The sequence below is a fragment of the Corythoichthys intestinalis genome, chromosome 2 (genome assembly GCF_030265065.1).
Source record: "Corythoichthys intestinalis isolate RoL2023-P3 chromosome 2, ASM3026506v1, whole genome shotgun sequence".
Taxonomy (NCBI): Eukaryota; Metazoa; Chordata; class Actinopteri; order Syngnathiformes; family Syngnathidae; genus Corythoichthys; species Corythoichthys intestinalis.
In genome coordinates, this window is record NC_080396.1 from 68911538 (window position 1) to 68927357 (window position 15820).

Below are 15820 nucleotides of genomic sequence, written 5' to 3' on the forward strand. Positions count from 1 at the left end.
CCTTTTGCGTTGTATGACTGGAAGAATAAAAACTGGCCATCATATGACACATTACTTCATGGTCCCTTGAAAGGAAAATCAATGAAACAGCTTTTCACTCTATATTTGGGTTCACACGGGCTCCAACTCAGCTCACGGGTGTACGTCTCTCTCATCACTTCCCTTCTAAAGCACCTTCTTCTGTGAGCACTGCGACTGAACTTTATCTGGTTGTTTTGGGGCACTTTCACATTAGACCAAGAGGACCAGGGTCTGGTTGGAGAGCTACTTCGCAACAACACTTGCAAATGACCCTTTGAAAAGGTTCAGTATTCACATTGCGCTAAACAAACTTTCCGAGTAGCATCACATGGACAAAAGGCGCACTCATTGACTGGACAAATTTAAAAGAGGAAATACAGTATATCACAAAAGTGAGTACAACCCTCGCATTTCTGCAGATAATTAAGTGTATCTTTTCATGGGACGACACTGACAAAATTACACTTTAACACAATGAAAAGTAGTCTGTGTGCAGCTTATATAATAGAGTTAATTTATTTTCCCCTCAAAATAACTCAAAATATAGCCATTAATATCTAAACCCATGGCAACAAAAGTGAGTACAACCCTTTGAAAAAACGTACATCCCTAAATTTCCAAATTGAGTACTGCTTGTCATTTTCCCTCCAAAATGTCATGTGACTTGTTACAGGAGTGCTGTCAGCATTGCTGCAGAGATTGAAGAGGTAGGGGGGTTAGCCTGTTAGTGCTCAGACCATACGCCGCACTCCACATCAAATTGGTGTGCATGGCTGTCACCCCTGGAGGAAGACTCTTCTAAAGATGGTACACAAGCCATTTACACCAATTTGATGTAATATGCGGCATATGGTCTGAGCACTAACAGGCTGACCCCCCCACCTCTTCAATCTCTGCAGCAATGCTTACAGCACTCCTGTAACGAGTCAAATGACATTTTGGAGGGAAAATGACAAGCAGTACTCAATTTGCACCTTTAGGGATGTACATTTTTTCAAAGGGGTGTACTTACTTCTGTTGCCAGAGGTTTAGATATTAATGGCTATATTTTGAGTTATTTTGAGGGGGAAATAAATTAACTCTATTATATACTGTAAGCCGCACACAGACTACTTTTCATTGTGTCAAAGTGTCACTTTGTCAGTGTTGTCCCATGAAAAGATATACTTAATTATCTGCAGAAATGCGAGGGATGTACTCACTTTTGTGATACACTGTACGTCGCTCCTGGGAGGCAAGGGAGTGTCAAGCATCACAGCAGCTGCATGTAATGTAGCATAAACGCATCATGGTCCGCTTGCATTCACAAGGGTGCGCTGAAAGCGAACAGAGACCCATGATTTTTGAGCAGACTGGGGTTCGTTTGTTTGCTCTGAACTAGAGTCCGTATGTGCACTCGAAGCGGACTATCGAAGAAAAAGAACTCTGGTTCATTTAAAATGGACTAAACAGTATTACTGTGAAAGCATCCTTCGAAGACGTTTCCCCTGTCATCCAAACAAGCTTTATCAGTTCAAGCACTAGAATGGAAGCTTGTGCTCTTCAAACTTCAGCTCTGTTTCTGCAATGATGAAGCTTACTCAGGTGAGACACAAAATGTCTTCTAAGACAACCAGAAAAGTCCTGCCCTGAGAATGAAATGACCTGGAAGAATGAGAATAGTGACAGACGTGTCTCAACAGAAAAATGATTTGGCATCAAGTGCAGTAATTGTCTCTGGTCACAGGCAGGGCTAGCGGACAGGCAAGCCAAGCAGTTGCTTGGGGCCACGGCCAATAAAGGGACCCACAAGGGCTGCCCAAAACGTACTCCCAAGAAAGGACATTTGACAAGGAAATTGGCCATTTGAAGCAGTAGCAAACCCCCCTTCTGCCGTAACAACCTGCACTTGACCCCACTTATCTCATGAAAAGTCAAACTTAAGTTTGTGAGTTTAAAGTGTGCAAGTTAATTTTATTTGGCGTTATTTGTTTATACTATTGAATTTTCATTATATATTATCAGCAAACTTTATTTTTCTTTTGATGTGGCCTTGTTTTGTTATTGACTGTGCATTTACAGTAAGGAAAATAAGTATTTGAACACCCTCCGTTTTTGCAAGAGTTCTAACTTAGAAATGATGGGCGGGTTTGAAATTTTCATGATAGGCGCTTGTCCACTGTAAGAGGCTAGAGAAAGAAAAATCCAGAAATCACAGTGTATGACTTTTTAACAATTTATTTGTATTACTGCTGCAAATCAGTATTTGAACAACTGTGTATTAGCTAGAACTGTGAGCCTCAAAGACATGTTAGTCGCCTTTAAAAAATGGAGTGGAGGTGGACTTTTTGAGTCTGATTTTTTTTACCTGTTAGAGGCAGTTAGCTGCATATTAACACCTGTCCACCCCATACAATCAGAAAGATTCCAATTCCTAACATGGTCAAGACCAAAGAGCTGTCCAAAGACATGATTGTAGACCTCTACAAGGCTGGACAGGCTTACGGGGCAATTGCCAAGCAGTTTCATGATATAATATCCACCAGTGGAGCAATAATTAGGAAATGGAAGAAGCTAAACATGACTTTCAATCTCCATTTGACTGGGGCTCCATGCAAGATCTACCACGTAGGGTCTCAATTATCCTAAGAATGGTGAGGAATCAGCCAAGAACTACACAGGAGAAGCTGGTGTATGACCTGAAAGGAGCTGGGACCACCATTTCCAAGGTTACTGTTGGTAATATACTAAGACGTCATGGTTTAAAATCATGCAAGGCACAGAAGGTTACCCTGCTTAAACAAGCACATGTCCAGGCTCATTTTAAGTTTGCCAATGACCATTTGGATGATCCAGAGAAGCCATGGGAGAAAATCCGGTGGTTATCTTAGATCAAAATGGAACTTTTTGGTCTTCATTCCATTCATAGTGTTTGGAGGAAGAACAATGATTAGTACCACTCAAAAAAAAAACATCCCTACTGCAAAGCATGGGGGTGGTAACATCATGCTTTAGGGGTGTTTTTGTGCTTATGGGACTAGACGGCTGCACTGTATTAAGGAGAGGATAACCAGGGTCTTGTGTTGTGAGATTTAGGAGAATAACCTCCTTCCCTCAGTTAGAGCATTGAAAATGGGTTGTGACTGGGTCTTCCAACATGACAATGGCTTGAAGTAGACAGCCAGAATAACCGAGGATTGGATCCATAAAAAGCATATCATGGTTCTGGAGGGGCCTAGTCAGTCTCCAGACCTAAGCCCAATAGAAAATCTTTGGAGGAAGGTCAAACTCTGTGTGTCTCAGTGAGTACCCAGAAACCTGACTGACTCTAGAGAATATCTGTATGAGCAGTGGTGCAAAATTCCTGCTGCAGTCTGTGCAAACCTGGTGAAAAGTTACAGGAAACATTTGAACTCTTTAATTGTAAGCAAAGGCTACTGTACCAAACATTGACATTGATTTTCTCAGGTGTTCAAATACTTATTTGCAGCAGTATAGTACAAATAAATTGTTTTTTTAAAAAAAAAAAAGCATGCACTGTGATTTCTGGATTTTTTGTTTGTTTTGTTTTTAGATTGCCACTCACAGTGGACAAGCACCTACCATGAAAATGTTGAATTGCCCATCATTTCTAACTGGGAAAACTTCGCAGGGTGTTCAAATACTTATTTTCCTCACTGTATGTGTGCAAATCTTTGCTGTATGCATGTCTGCACACTTGGGGCTTCAGGGATTTCATGCTTGGAGCCCCAAGAGAGCCTAGCAACACCACTGTACTTTGGTCACTTGTCTGCAAGGTTTAGTAGAAATTCTGGCACTGACACTACAGTTCATTGATAATTGGTCTTCATTCTAAGACCACCCAGGCGTGTTTCAAATGGACAGCCATAACCCTAACAAGAAAGTAGTCATACTCTTTCTTTAAATACAGTTAATCACCAGGTTACGACATACCCGACTTATGTGATGTCGACTTTACGACGCTGGAGTCATATCACCATTTTGTCTCCAGTTGTTTTATTTTTTTTTTAAATCACGTAAACAGTACCTTATTGTACCTCATAGTATATTATTTTTTTACTACTTTACGCCTATTTTATTGACAAGACTGTTCTGCCCTAGGCGAAATGTGTATTTGATTATAATGTTGACTTTTGTTTTGTGATGCATGCTTTTATTTTGGTGCTGGAAGCATAGAGCAGGTACCTCCGCACGCGAGTAAGAGCGCATCTACACACGAAGAAAAACACATTTACACACACGAAGGAGAGTGCATTTGCTCTCACGAAGAAGTTGCACAACTTGACATTTTTTCCCCCAGACCGTTAATGCATCAGCTGTGACTGTGGCAGTAACACAATATCATTTGCCTCTTTCATCACAGGTACTATACACTGTAATCATCAGCTAGTGAAAACATTCACCCTCCTTTCTGCTATTTCTCATCTTGACTAAAAATGCTTCCTGTCACATCGTTACGCAGAGTGACAGGAAATTTGGCTTCCAGTTGTTTCAATCAAATCTTGCATCTCTCCTTCATCCTCACCAGTTCATGAACCTCTTATTTATGACTCAACTTTCAAAACCATTTCCGAAACAGAATACATTACTTGCTTAGAGAGTTAGGTAACACTTCATCAATGCACACTTTGAGTACTTTCCCTTCTTTGTGTTCAAATATGAGGAGAACAGTGCGTTAGAATTAATGAAGTCTATCATAGTGGATCCTGTTTCGCGTTCTTATGCACACCCACACACAGAATACATGTTTTAGGACTGCACTCAAAGAGCCATATCAACCAAGTTTCCACACAAAAGACAACACGAGGAGCCAAACATATGCAGTGGTACCTCTACATACGAAGTTAATTCGTTCCAGGACCTTGTTTGTAAGTCGAACTGGTCGTATCTCGAGCAGAATCTTCCCATAAGAATACATTATAATTCCATTAATTCGTTCCACAGCCCGAAAATCTACACTAAATCCTTAATAAATGCTGCTGGTACTATTGCAAGTAGCAATTACACAGAGCAAAACAAATAAATAATGAACAAAAATCGGAAAATTAATGTAATAATAGTAATAATAATAATAAAACCTGTAATAATGCAACGAATCGGGTTCTAATGTGGCGGATGTGTTTTGCGTCGTGTACCTGAACGCCCCGTGTGGCCGATGTGCCAGAGTGAGAGGACTTTTTACTTTCACTTTTCATGTTCAGCTGCGGTGGACAGTAGACATGTTGTGTTGCGCAAGTTCTGAAATGAATGATTAAAAATCTGACGAGGCTGGCGATTTTTTGGCAATCTCACAATCATAATAATTGTCACCTTAACTTATAAAGACTTGCGAACGGAGGTCAGAGGAGGACCGTCAAGATCGTAGACACTCTACGGCCGTATTGTCGGGCCAGTTCACGGACGAGAACACCTCGCACATATTTTTCTATCATTTCCATCTTGATCTTAATGGTAAGCCTCACCTTGTTTCTTTTTTCACCACCTGCACTAACATTCTTGGAACCCATGTAGATTGCTCTCACAAGAAAATCTGCCGTTCGTCCGTCTTGCGAGAAAACAAAGAAACTGTGGCGCTGTCATAAATCGTATTTCGAGCATGTCGTCAGATGTAGAAACAAATGGTAAGTGAAATTTTGTGTCAGATGTCGAAAAGATTGTGCGTCGAAGCGAGTGTATGTTGAGGTACCACTGTATTGATAAATGGAATAATTGCATCAGTGTATGTATATACTGTATATACACAGGTAGTACCCGGGTTACAAATTACTCCGCTCCTACGCTGGCAACGTAACCTGAATTACCGCGGAAGTCGGAATTAACCCTTTAAGTACCCCCAAAATACCCCACAGATCTCAAAATCACTATCCAAAAACATGTATTATACGTCATGTATTGTCTTCGCCAAGACGTTGAAGCTAAGTCCTAGGTAGGCAGCGAACTAAGCTTTGAAATGATGACGTCAGACGTCCATGTAGTTTGCTGACTTTATTCAGTCGCTCATGACATCAGCACTTGCAGAATGAAATTAAAATGTAATTGAAATTAAATTAGTTTCATCTTCAATAACAGCAATTCAAATTTGCGTTTATAACTAGCTGCTGGTACAGAAATAACAATCTACACAAATGATTAGCATGTATCAGTTAGCTTCCGCACATCATCATAAATACTTACATAAACTTGTCCCAAGTATTTGACCAGAATTGAGTATGCACAACAAACACTACGAGAGGTGTTTTATACACGTGTTGCCTCTGTGGATGCTTCGCAAGCAACAAATGTGCGTGCAGGCTTGCAGCTGTAATCTATCCCCTCTCTTTCTCACTCGGCTGCGCTCTTCCTTGTGTTTGCAAATGGGTTCTTCTTCGTGTGCACATGCGCTATTACTCGCGTATTGAAGTACTACCTGCTCTATTCTTCCTGCGCCAAAATAAAAGCATGCATCACAAAACAAAAGTCAAGAATAGTAAAAAAAAAAAAAAAAAAACGGACGGACGGACGAGGCTACGGCATCGCAAAGTCAAAAATCACGTAATATGTATATACTGTATATATATATATATATATATATATATATATATATATATATATATATATATATATATATATATATATATATATATATATATATATATATATATATATACAGTGCCTTGGAAAAGTATTCGACCTGCTTGAACCTTGCAACCTTTCGCCACATTTCAGGCTTCAAACATAAAGATATAAAATTTTAATTTTTTTGTCAAGAATCAACAACAAGTGGGACACAATCGTGAAGTGGAACAAAATTTATTGGATAATTTAACCTTTTTTAACAAATAAAAAACTGAAAAGTGGGGCGTGCAATATTATTCGGCCCCCTTGCGTTAATACTTTGTAGCGCCACCTTTTGCTCCAATTACAGCTGCAAGTCGCTTGGGGTATGTTTCTATCAGTTTTGCACATCGAGAGACTGACATTCTTGCCCATTCTTCCTTGCAAAACAGCTCGAGCTCAGTGAGGTTGGATGGAGAGTGTTTGTGAACAGCAGTCTTCAGCTCTTTCCACAGATTCTCGATTGGATTCAGGTCTGGACTTTGACTTGGCCATTCTAACACCTGGATACGTTTATTTTTTAACCATTCCATTGTAGATTTGGCTTTATGTTTTGGATCATTGTCCTGTTGGAAGATAAATCTCCGTCCCAGTCTCAGGTCTTGTGCAGATACCAACAGGTTTTCTTCCAGAATGTTCCTGTATTTGGCTGCATCCATCTTCCCGTCAATTTTAACCATCTTCCCTGTCCCTGCTGAAGAAAAGCAGGCCCAAACCATGATGCTGCCACCACCATGTTTGACAGTGGGGATGGTGTGTTCAGGGTGATGAGCTGTGTTGCTTTTACGCCAAACATATCGTTTTGCATTGTGGCCAAAAAGTTCAATTTTGGTTTCATTTGACCAGAGCACCTTCTTCCACATGTTTGTTGTGTCTCCCAGGTGGCTTGTGGCAAACTTTAAACGAGACTTTTTATGGATATCTTTGAGAAATGGCTTTCTTCTTGCCACTCTTCCATAAAGGCCAGATTTGTGCAGTGTACGGCTGATTGTTGTCCAATGGACAGACTCTCCCACCCCAGCTGTAGATCTCTGCAGTTCATCCAGAATGATCACGGGCCTCTTGGCTGCATCTCTGATCAGTTTTCTCCTTGTTTGAGAAGAAAGTTTGGAAGGACGGCCGGGTCTTGGTAGATTTGCAGTGGTCTGATGCTCCTTCCATTTCAATATGATGGCTTGCACAGTGTTCCTTGAGATGTTTAAAGCTTGGGAAATCTTTTTGTATCCAAATCCGGCTTTAAACTTTTCCACAACAGTATCTCGGACCTGCCTGGTGTGTTCCTTGGTTTTCATAATGCTCTCTGCACTTTAAACAGAACCCTGAGACTATCACAGAGCAGGTGCATTTATACGGAGACTTGATTACACACAGGTGGATTCTATTTATCATCATCGGTCATTTAGGACAACATTGGATCATTCAGAGATCCTCACTGAAGTTCTGGAGTGAGTTTGCTGCACTGAAAGTAAAGGGGCCGAATAATATTGCACGCCCCACTTTTCAGTTTTTTATTTGTTAAAAAAGTTTAAATTATCCAATAAATGTTGTTCCACTTCACGATTGTGTCCCACTTGTTGTTGATTCTTGACAAAAAAAAATAAATTTCATCTCTTTATGTTTGAAGCCTGAAATGTGGCGAAAGGTTGCAAGATTCAAGGGGGCCGAATACTTTTGCAAGGCACTGTATATATACACTCACCGGTGTGGCCGGTGTTCTGAAGGCAAAAGGGGGTCCAACCCGTTACTAGCATGGTGTACCTAATAAAGTGGCCGGTAAGTGTATATACTAGTACATGCAGGTGATGAATTCACCAACTATATAAGGTTGTGACATGTAAAGTCACGGTTGCCACTCGGAAGGTGTACCCACACGTCTTGTGGATGCAGCTTCCGAGTGGCATCTGTGACCTTATATAGTTGGTGAATTCATCACCCGCGGGAGTATTCTTTTAAAAACACACAAAACAAAACAAACATGATCTGCCTACTAAAGGAAAGTTAAGCTTCTTTGTTAAATCCCTCAAGTGCCAGAATACATTTCACTCAAATATTCATTTAATTAATAAAAAACTGAGCTCCATCAAAGGCTGCAAAACCCCTGTTTTAGGAGCTTCTGTTATCCTTCTTAAAACATAAACATGAAATCAAATCCAAGGCAGTGACCCTTTCTTGACCTCGATGTCATTCCTATCAAGCGCAAAGCATCTTGGCTTGCCCTTCAAAGACTTTATCTCTTCACGAGAAGGAATACTTGAAAAGAATAAATGAACTGTTACATTTTGAAACCTTCCTTTTGCTGGAGTTATTCCTGTTCTGGGGGTCAAAAGGGGTGGGGAGAGTGCAGCAAATCTAATAAAAGACAGACCAGCAGCAACCTTGTCATTAGCTGAGAGGCTAGCAGACCCCTGCTGCCTAATTGCTAACAAGAGCTAACTGGCAGAAGAAAACAGACAGCAACCGGAGTGCCAGACACCACTGTGTCCGGCACGCCACTGTCCACAGAAGGTTAGCCTATAGCCACAACACTATCTGTTCATGAAAGAAATGGAAAACTGGTGTCATCTTAATGGGAAGAATGAACTTTATGAGAAAACTGCGCCCTCAGGGTTAAGAAAAAATCCTGTAGAATAGAAGGAGGGCTGCATTTAAAGCTACTTGGCTGGGAGATCAGATTACTTTTCATTTTCTTGAGGATTTATGTTCCTGAGCCTCTCGTGTATAAAAGTTCAGCATGCAACTATAACTGCGTCAAAGACACAGGAAAAACACATAATCACCACTTCCAATTTGCTTCTGACGCACAATGCAGATTCCAAAAAATAAAATACTGATAAAAACACAGCTCACACCTAAACCTGAGAAAGCAGCTGATTTTTGTGATGATGGTAGGTGTGTGTTACATGGTGGTGCCATTCTAATCATGGAAGATGGATCTCACAAGCATCCCTCTTTGCTAAACTGCAACAAAAACGGAAATCTTGAAACCAGGGATAATAGTTCTTGATCTGGGGGATATGGCATAAAATTGAATCTCCAATTTTTTTCACCAATTAAATTAACGATTTTTTTCCCAATTTCTTTCTCCCCCATAATTTTTTAATGAGATAATTAGAACAAACGGTGGGGAATGCTAAATACGCGTGAGGGGGAAAAAAAGGTTAAATGCTGAATAAAATGAACGCAAGGGCATAGGTTTGCATGGGGACAGTAGGGACATAACACTACCAACTTTTCAGGAAGCTCTCCAACCTTTAAGCAATCTTAAAGTAAGTCATTATATAATGACTGCAGTTACACAGTTAATTTAGATCCTCTTCCCATATGTTGTAAAGATAGAATTGACCCTACCATTATTAAGTGAATTATTTTCATTATTTTCAGGGTTACATTGACCCCTTTTCACTTGCTGAATGTGCCGGTCCATTTTTTCCCCTCAAACACATGTTTGATTGGCTGATGACTTTAATACCCACCCCCAAACACACACACGCACTAACAACCCCAACAGAAATACAACATGTCAACAACATGCCGCCTCCTCAGGCCCCTTTGAAGTGGAGGGATATTAGAAGTTTTTTATCGGCCAGCAGAACCCACTGTATGCAATATAAAAAGACGTCAACTTTGTGGTCGTGGGGAACTCACTACTAATTTTGCTACTGAAAGTCTGACCTGCATCAGAGTTAGCATAATATTAAACCAGTGGTTCTTAACCTGGGTTCGATCGAACCCCAGGGGTTCGCTGAGTAAGTCTTCGGGTTCGGGAAAGGATCCGCAGGGCCCTATTGTCGTACACTGACTAAATCTAAGCAAAGTGGCATGATAGATTAGGTTTTTGACTGGGTTGCCCACAATTTGCATGCTTTCTTTCATTTCTTTCAACTGCATGTCCTTTACCTGATGCGAGGAGAAACTGTTTGGCTTAGTGGAAGGTTGGCTCACACTTAGTATGAAGAAGTATAATAGACTGATGGGCAGCGTGGACTCAAATTTTAATCTGTTTAAAAACATGCTGTCAAAATGAGAAGAAAGTTGAACGGGACTCTGCTTAGATATTAATTGAGATACAGTATATTGTTTTTGATTTTTATTTATTTATTTATTCATTTGTTTAATTCCGAAGGAGTCCGTGAATGCATATGTGAAACTTGTGTGGTTTGGTACCACTAACCACTGAATTAAACTGTGTGAATTTGCTAACCTGCAAAACTGGAGTAGAAACCCTGCTTAGAGAGAAGTGTCCTCCTGTATGTGTTTTCTACTGTTAACGTTCATTAAACTGTGAGTAATGTAGTGAACCGAGGTTTACCCCCTTCTTCCTAATTTTCATTTTTATTTTATTTATGTGGTCTTAAAGCAGCCCAAAGGAGTTTTCATTTTTTGTTGAGTTTGGCTGTGCCTGTGGAAAAGCAGGAGGGTTTTACATGAAGTAAAGCTCCAATTTTATTTATTTTTGTTATTCCGTGACTAAAAAGTTTTTTCAGTTAAATACATTTACTTTCTTTATTTAGACAGACAATGTTAAGTGGTCTTAAGACAAACATTCATTTAGCATTCCTGCATAGTTAAGTGATTATTAACATTTTTTTATTTATTGTGTATGTTAATATAATTTACGTTATGATCAAATATTGCAATTGAAATTGGCTAATGAAATCCAGACGTTTACTCTGGAAGTTTTCAAACTGTTTAGTAGTTTTTAAAAACAAAAGTTTGAACTGAACACCATACCACCTGAACCAATACATATGAATGTATATATATATACATATATATATATACAGCTTATATATACAGCTCTTACAGCGGAGCTCATCCCTCCTCCCGCAGCCCAGCAAAGGAGCCATGTCTTATGTTTAAGCAAATGCTGCGACTGGTTTATTCCTGTATCATCCCATGTGCTCAAATAAATAGGATTTTTATTAACTCCAAAGTCTGGGTTGTTCCAGATTGGTGAAAATTTACACGTGTCTAATTGTGATTGCGTAATTTCCATACCTCTCCACCAGGCTTTCAAGGTATATGCTATCATTAGGTTTTTGAAGCAGTTATGGTGTTTGATACTAGAACTAATAAAGGGGATAAATAAAGTGAAATTGATAAGCAACTCATGAGGACTATATCCCAAACAATTTGACCGAGAAATTAATGAATTAAAATTAATTAGGTTCATATTTTTGAGACATGTAGCCTGACCCTCGTTCACCCAATCTGTTTGGACTTATTAATGCCACGTCTCCAGCAAAAAGTGTACATGCAGGTTATGCTGTTAAATCATCCCTACCAATGTTGAGACCAAACCTACGCACTTGAATTAAGGTACTGTATATGAAGCACAAAACGTCCATCTGAGATAAACTGAAATATTTTTCTCTCCCCTAATTTTGAACAGAATTAACATGAATAAATTGCAAAACTTTGCCTAGATACAAAGTAATAACTATACACACCAATAAAATCTCTTTTATTCTAATGTACTGAATAACTGATTAATAGATTTCATTCTGGGGAAAAAAAAAAAAAAAAGACTTGAATTTTTTTAAAATCATTTTTTATTAAAAAAAAAAAATAAATAAATAAAATAAAAAAAACGTAATTAATTCATACTACCAATTTTATCACCCAGAAATAATTAGCTCTTTTCAAGCACATTTCCAGCTTTATTGAAAAGTCTTACTGTAACTGTGATGGAAAAGTTCACATGAGCCAGAGGAAGTAATAACTTAAGTCAAAGCCGCAATATTTTTTTAACTGTAACCAGGTGTTCTTTGCACATAAACCTAACCAGACCCCATTTTGAGCATTCACACATCATGTAAAATAATGACTTCCAAAGGCTCTTTTAATAAACGTACTTGTACTCTGGTTACGTGCACTTCATGTCTTATAAGGAACATCTATTTGAAGGCTCCCGGCATCAGTTAATAAGATCCACTTGTATTTTACTGATCGAATGTTCATTTTGGATGAGCTGGGACTGAGAAGGGGTTGAATAATAAGCAGGAAAGTCATCTTTTAAAGTAATGGAACAATGACAGAAAGACCAGAGTGACGGAGGTTTTATTACATTTTTACATTACCATTACTATCGTCTGATCTAAATTTCATCTGGAAGCAATGAAGTTCAAATTAATATAAAAGTGATATGTGAATAGTGAGCAGATTTATGAAGTTAGTAGGAACTTGGGGAGAACAACATGGTGCACCATGGGATGGGGCTTTGAAGCAGACGATCCAGCTTTTTACTCCACTCAAATAACACTGTGTTTATGAAATATAAACATTGACAGTTCAGCAGGCCGTTCTGATCCCATAAACCAGATTTCCAAAATGCTCAGTTTACAACCTAGGGTAGTTTGGAACATCCCCTAATAGCAGGCGACTGCATGCCAGATCTGGCCTCAGCTCGCCAAATCTACATTGCAATCACAACCGCTAAACGTCAGTGCGCCAGATGCAGCCCGGATCAGCACTATGACAGTCCAAATGATAGGTTATGCACTGTTCCGGGGCAGACCGTGCAGACCGGACGTGCTCAGACTCCCGCTTAACGTCAGTGTGCCATGTGTGGCATCAGCATTATGACAGTTTTGCCCTAATTGTCACCTTGATTGCAAAGACGGGTGAGCCTGGGACCAGGTGCCGCTGATCATCGTCAGCACCTTACTTAAACAGGCCTTTGGCCATACATCATCGCCAGATCAACAACTCACCTACAGGTATGTGACTTTCAGCTAACAAAGAATCTTGTAATAGTGATAGTGAACTCAATTTTGCGTTTTTCCCCCTAATCCTGTACTGCTTGTCTGGCAAAACGCCTACCTGCCTGCCCGTTCACCTGTTCTATAACCAAACTGCCCACTGGATTCTTTGGACACAATCTACTACTCCCTCTCATCGTCAGTGAATTAGAGCCCCCGTTACCCAGCACCTTAACAAATACAATATGCTGTTTACAGTCTAAAAATTGGTCATCTTTAATGTTGAGTTGCTTGTTCTAATTAAAATATTTTGTGAAAAAACAATGCTATATTGTTATGTTGTTGTATGTTGCATTAATATGTTAGCATTAATAAATGGCATGAAAAAGAGGTGTTGTTATTATTGCTTTTGATAGATAAATGTAATTTGCAATATACAGTAAACACATTAAAATTTAATACTGAAAATGGTTTTGGTACAGATTTGGCCCAGATTGGGTAACGTGTGCCATATCCTGGCCAAATATTATTGTCGTGTTTGCTACTTTGGATCAGTTCTGGCCCAAAACTGTTTGCTGATCCGGCAAGTGACTACTTACCGAGTTTGGGCCATTGTTCAAAAAGACACTGGGGCGGATCCGTTTTACGAAGTTGGGCCGAAATTTACAGTACATCTGGCCCATGTATTCTCCAGTTACATTTTGTTATCTGGGTCAGATATCAATGAGCACTGCTGCAATCTCAGGTCTAACTTACTGGGCTTTGGAATCTAATAAATAATATTTCAAAAATGCAAAGCAAAAATGTTATGATTGATATAACAAATGTATGTTTGAGGTCAAATTCAATAATATTTAACAGAGAAAAAAAGAACGCAAATTAGGTAAAACAAGCTGAAAAAGTTCAGAGAGATGAATCAATAACTGATCTTTGCGCCAAAGTAAAAGGAAGACCAGACCAACAGCTTAAAATCTGATCTTGCACCAAGACCAGTCCACATATTTGTTGTTAAATTGGCTATTTTTATGTGGTCGTTCACATTTAAAAAACAAAAGTGACTTCTCATGTGAACAGAATGCATATGTGAAGTGACAACATGTTATGTGGTGCAGTGTGCTTGAATTAAAACATTTATGGTGCTCACCACTCAGATTAAGTCAACAATGGCTTTTACATGTGACATACTGCACAGAATGAATCAATAAAATGATGATTAAATATTAATTTTCCATGTACAGAATTCCTTTTATTGTTACTTACATCACTCGCATGTATATATGCATTATGTACCTTTTGGCCTTTGGATGCAGGTATGCTGATTGTCACTCAGGAGGAATCCTTCCCTGCAGCGACATTCGTAGCTGCCCATCATGTTGACACAGATCTGCTGGCATCCGCCGTTCCCTTCTGAACACTCGTCTACATCTGCAAAAAGAGACATGAGCCAAACATGATTAATACAACCATTTGAGGTCAAACAAAACCTAGGCAGAGTACTTCTAGAACAGACTATAGAAAACTACTTGTAAACCACAATATTAATAAAGTCAACAAAAATGTAACAAGAACCAGATGCGTGTTTTTCTAAGTAATTGTAAAAATTCTAAGTTAAATGAAAATATTAACTTAAGTAACGTAAGTACAAGGTATAAAATGTTAACCACACACTTATGGTAATGTCTCCGCACGAAACGAAAAGTAGCACAAACATTAATTCAAATGTCCTAAGATTAGTTGATCATAAGGTCTTCCAAAACTCACACAAAACCCCCTTTTTTTTTTTTTTTTTTTTTTTTTTTTTTTTTTTTTTTTTTTTTGCATGTTTATGTTTTATTTCCCAACCCTTACTGGATCAAGGCACCTGCAGCTATTTGGAGAACAGGGTTTGTATTTAAAAAACTCATGAACACATCCCTCTGTTGTTTTTTGCTTTAGAGTACAACATTGTTTCCGCAGTTGCAGACCCTAACATGGACAACAAAAAAAAACCCACACATTTCCAAAGATGGATGATGGACTCTCTTCCTTAGCTTTCTCATTATGTTTTCAGTTTAATTTAGCTATTTCCAGCTTGCTATGTTTATAATTGTGATGTTTGTTTACCGCTTTTTGTCTTACTGCGACAAATGCGGAAGTGACTATCGGCCCGCCATGATATTTACGTCATCAGCCATCGTGCTGTGGCACGGGAATTTAACGCTTGCTTTCACGTAAGCCTCGTCCTGGGACTATCACAGAAATTGTATGATAAGACGCGACCCATGAAATGTCCACGTAATCTCTGTGCCAGTCGACCTGGTAAATTGCGTTCACATACAATTTTTTAGTTTTTTAAATCCCACGATTTTCACGATATTTCGGCGTGTGTGAAAGGGGCTCATGTATTTAAGTATGTATTAAAGTTTGAATGCTTTTGTCACGTTTTAGATACATAGTCATTACGAACTGCTGTGCTGAAGTGTTGAGGGTGTTTCTTTGTTTTGTTTTGTTTTGTTTTGTTTTTG

At 39.1% G+C, this 15820-nt stretch overlaps 1 protein-coding gene across 4 annotated transcripts in view; it reads right to left on the reverse strand.

The window, feature by feature from the left end:
- Nucleotides 1-15820, reverse strand: part of scube3 (signal peptide, CUB domain, EGF-like 3) — a 262184-nt gene that overhangs the window by 105259 nt on the left and 141105 nt on the right. For all 4 annotated transcript variants that reach the window (XM_057817169.1, XM_057817160.1, XM_057817150.1 and 1 more), the window contains exon 4: nucleotides 14607-14741. In XM_057817169.1, the coding sequence (XP_057673152.1) occupies nucleotides 14607-14741 (135 nt within the window). The remainder of the gene's footprint in view (nucleotides 1-14606; nucleotides 14742-15820) is intronic.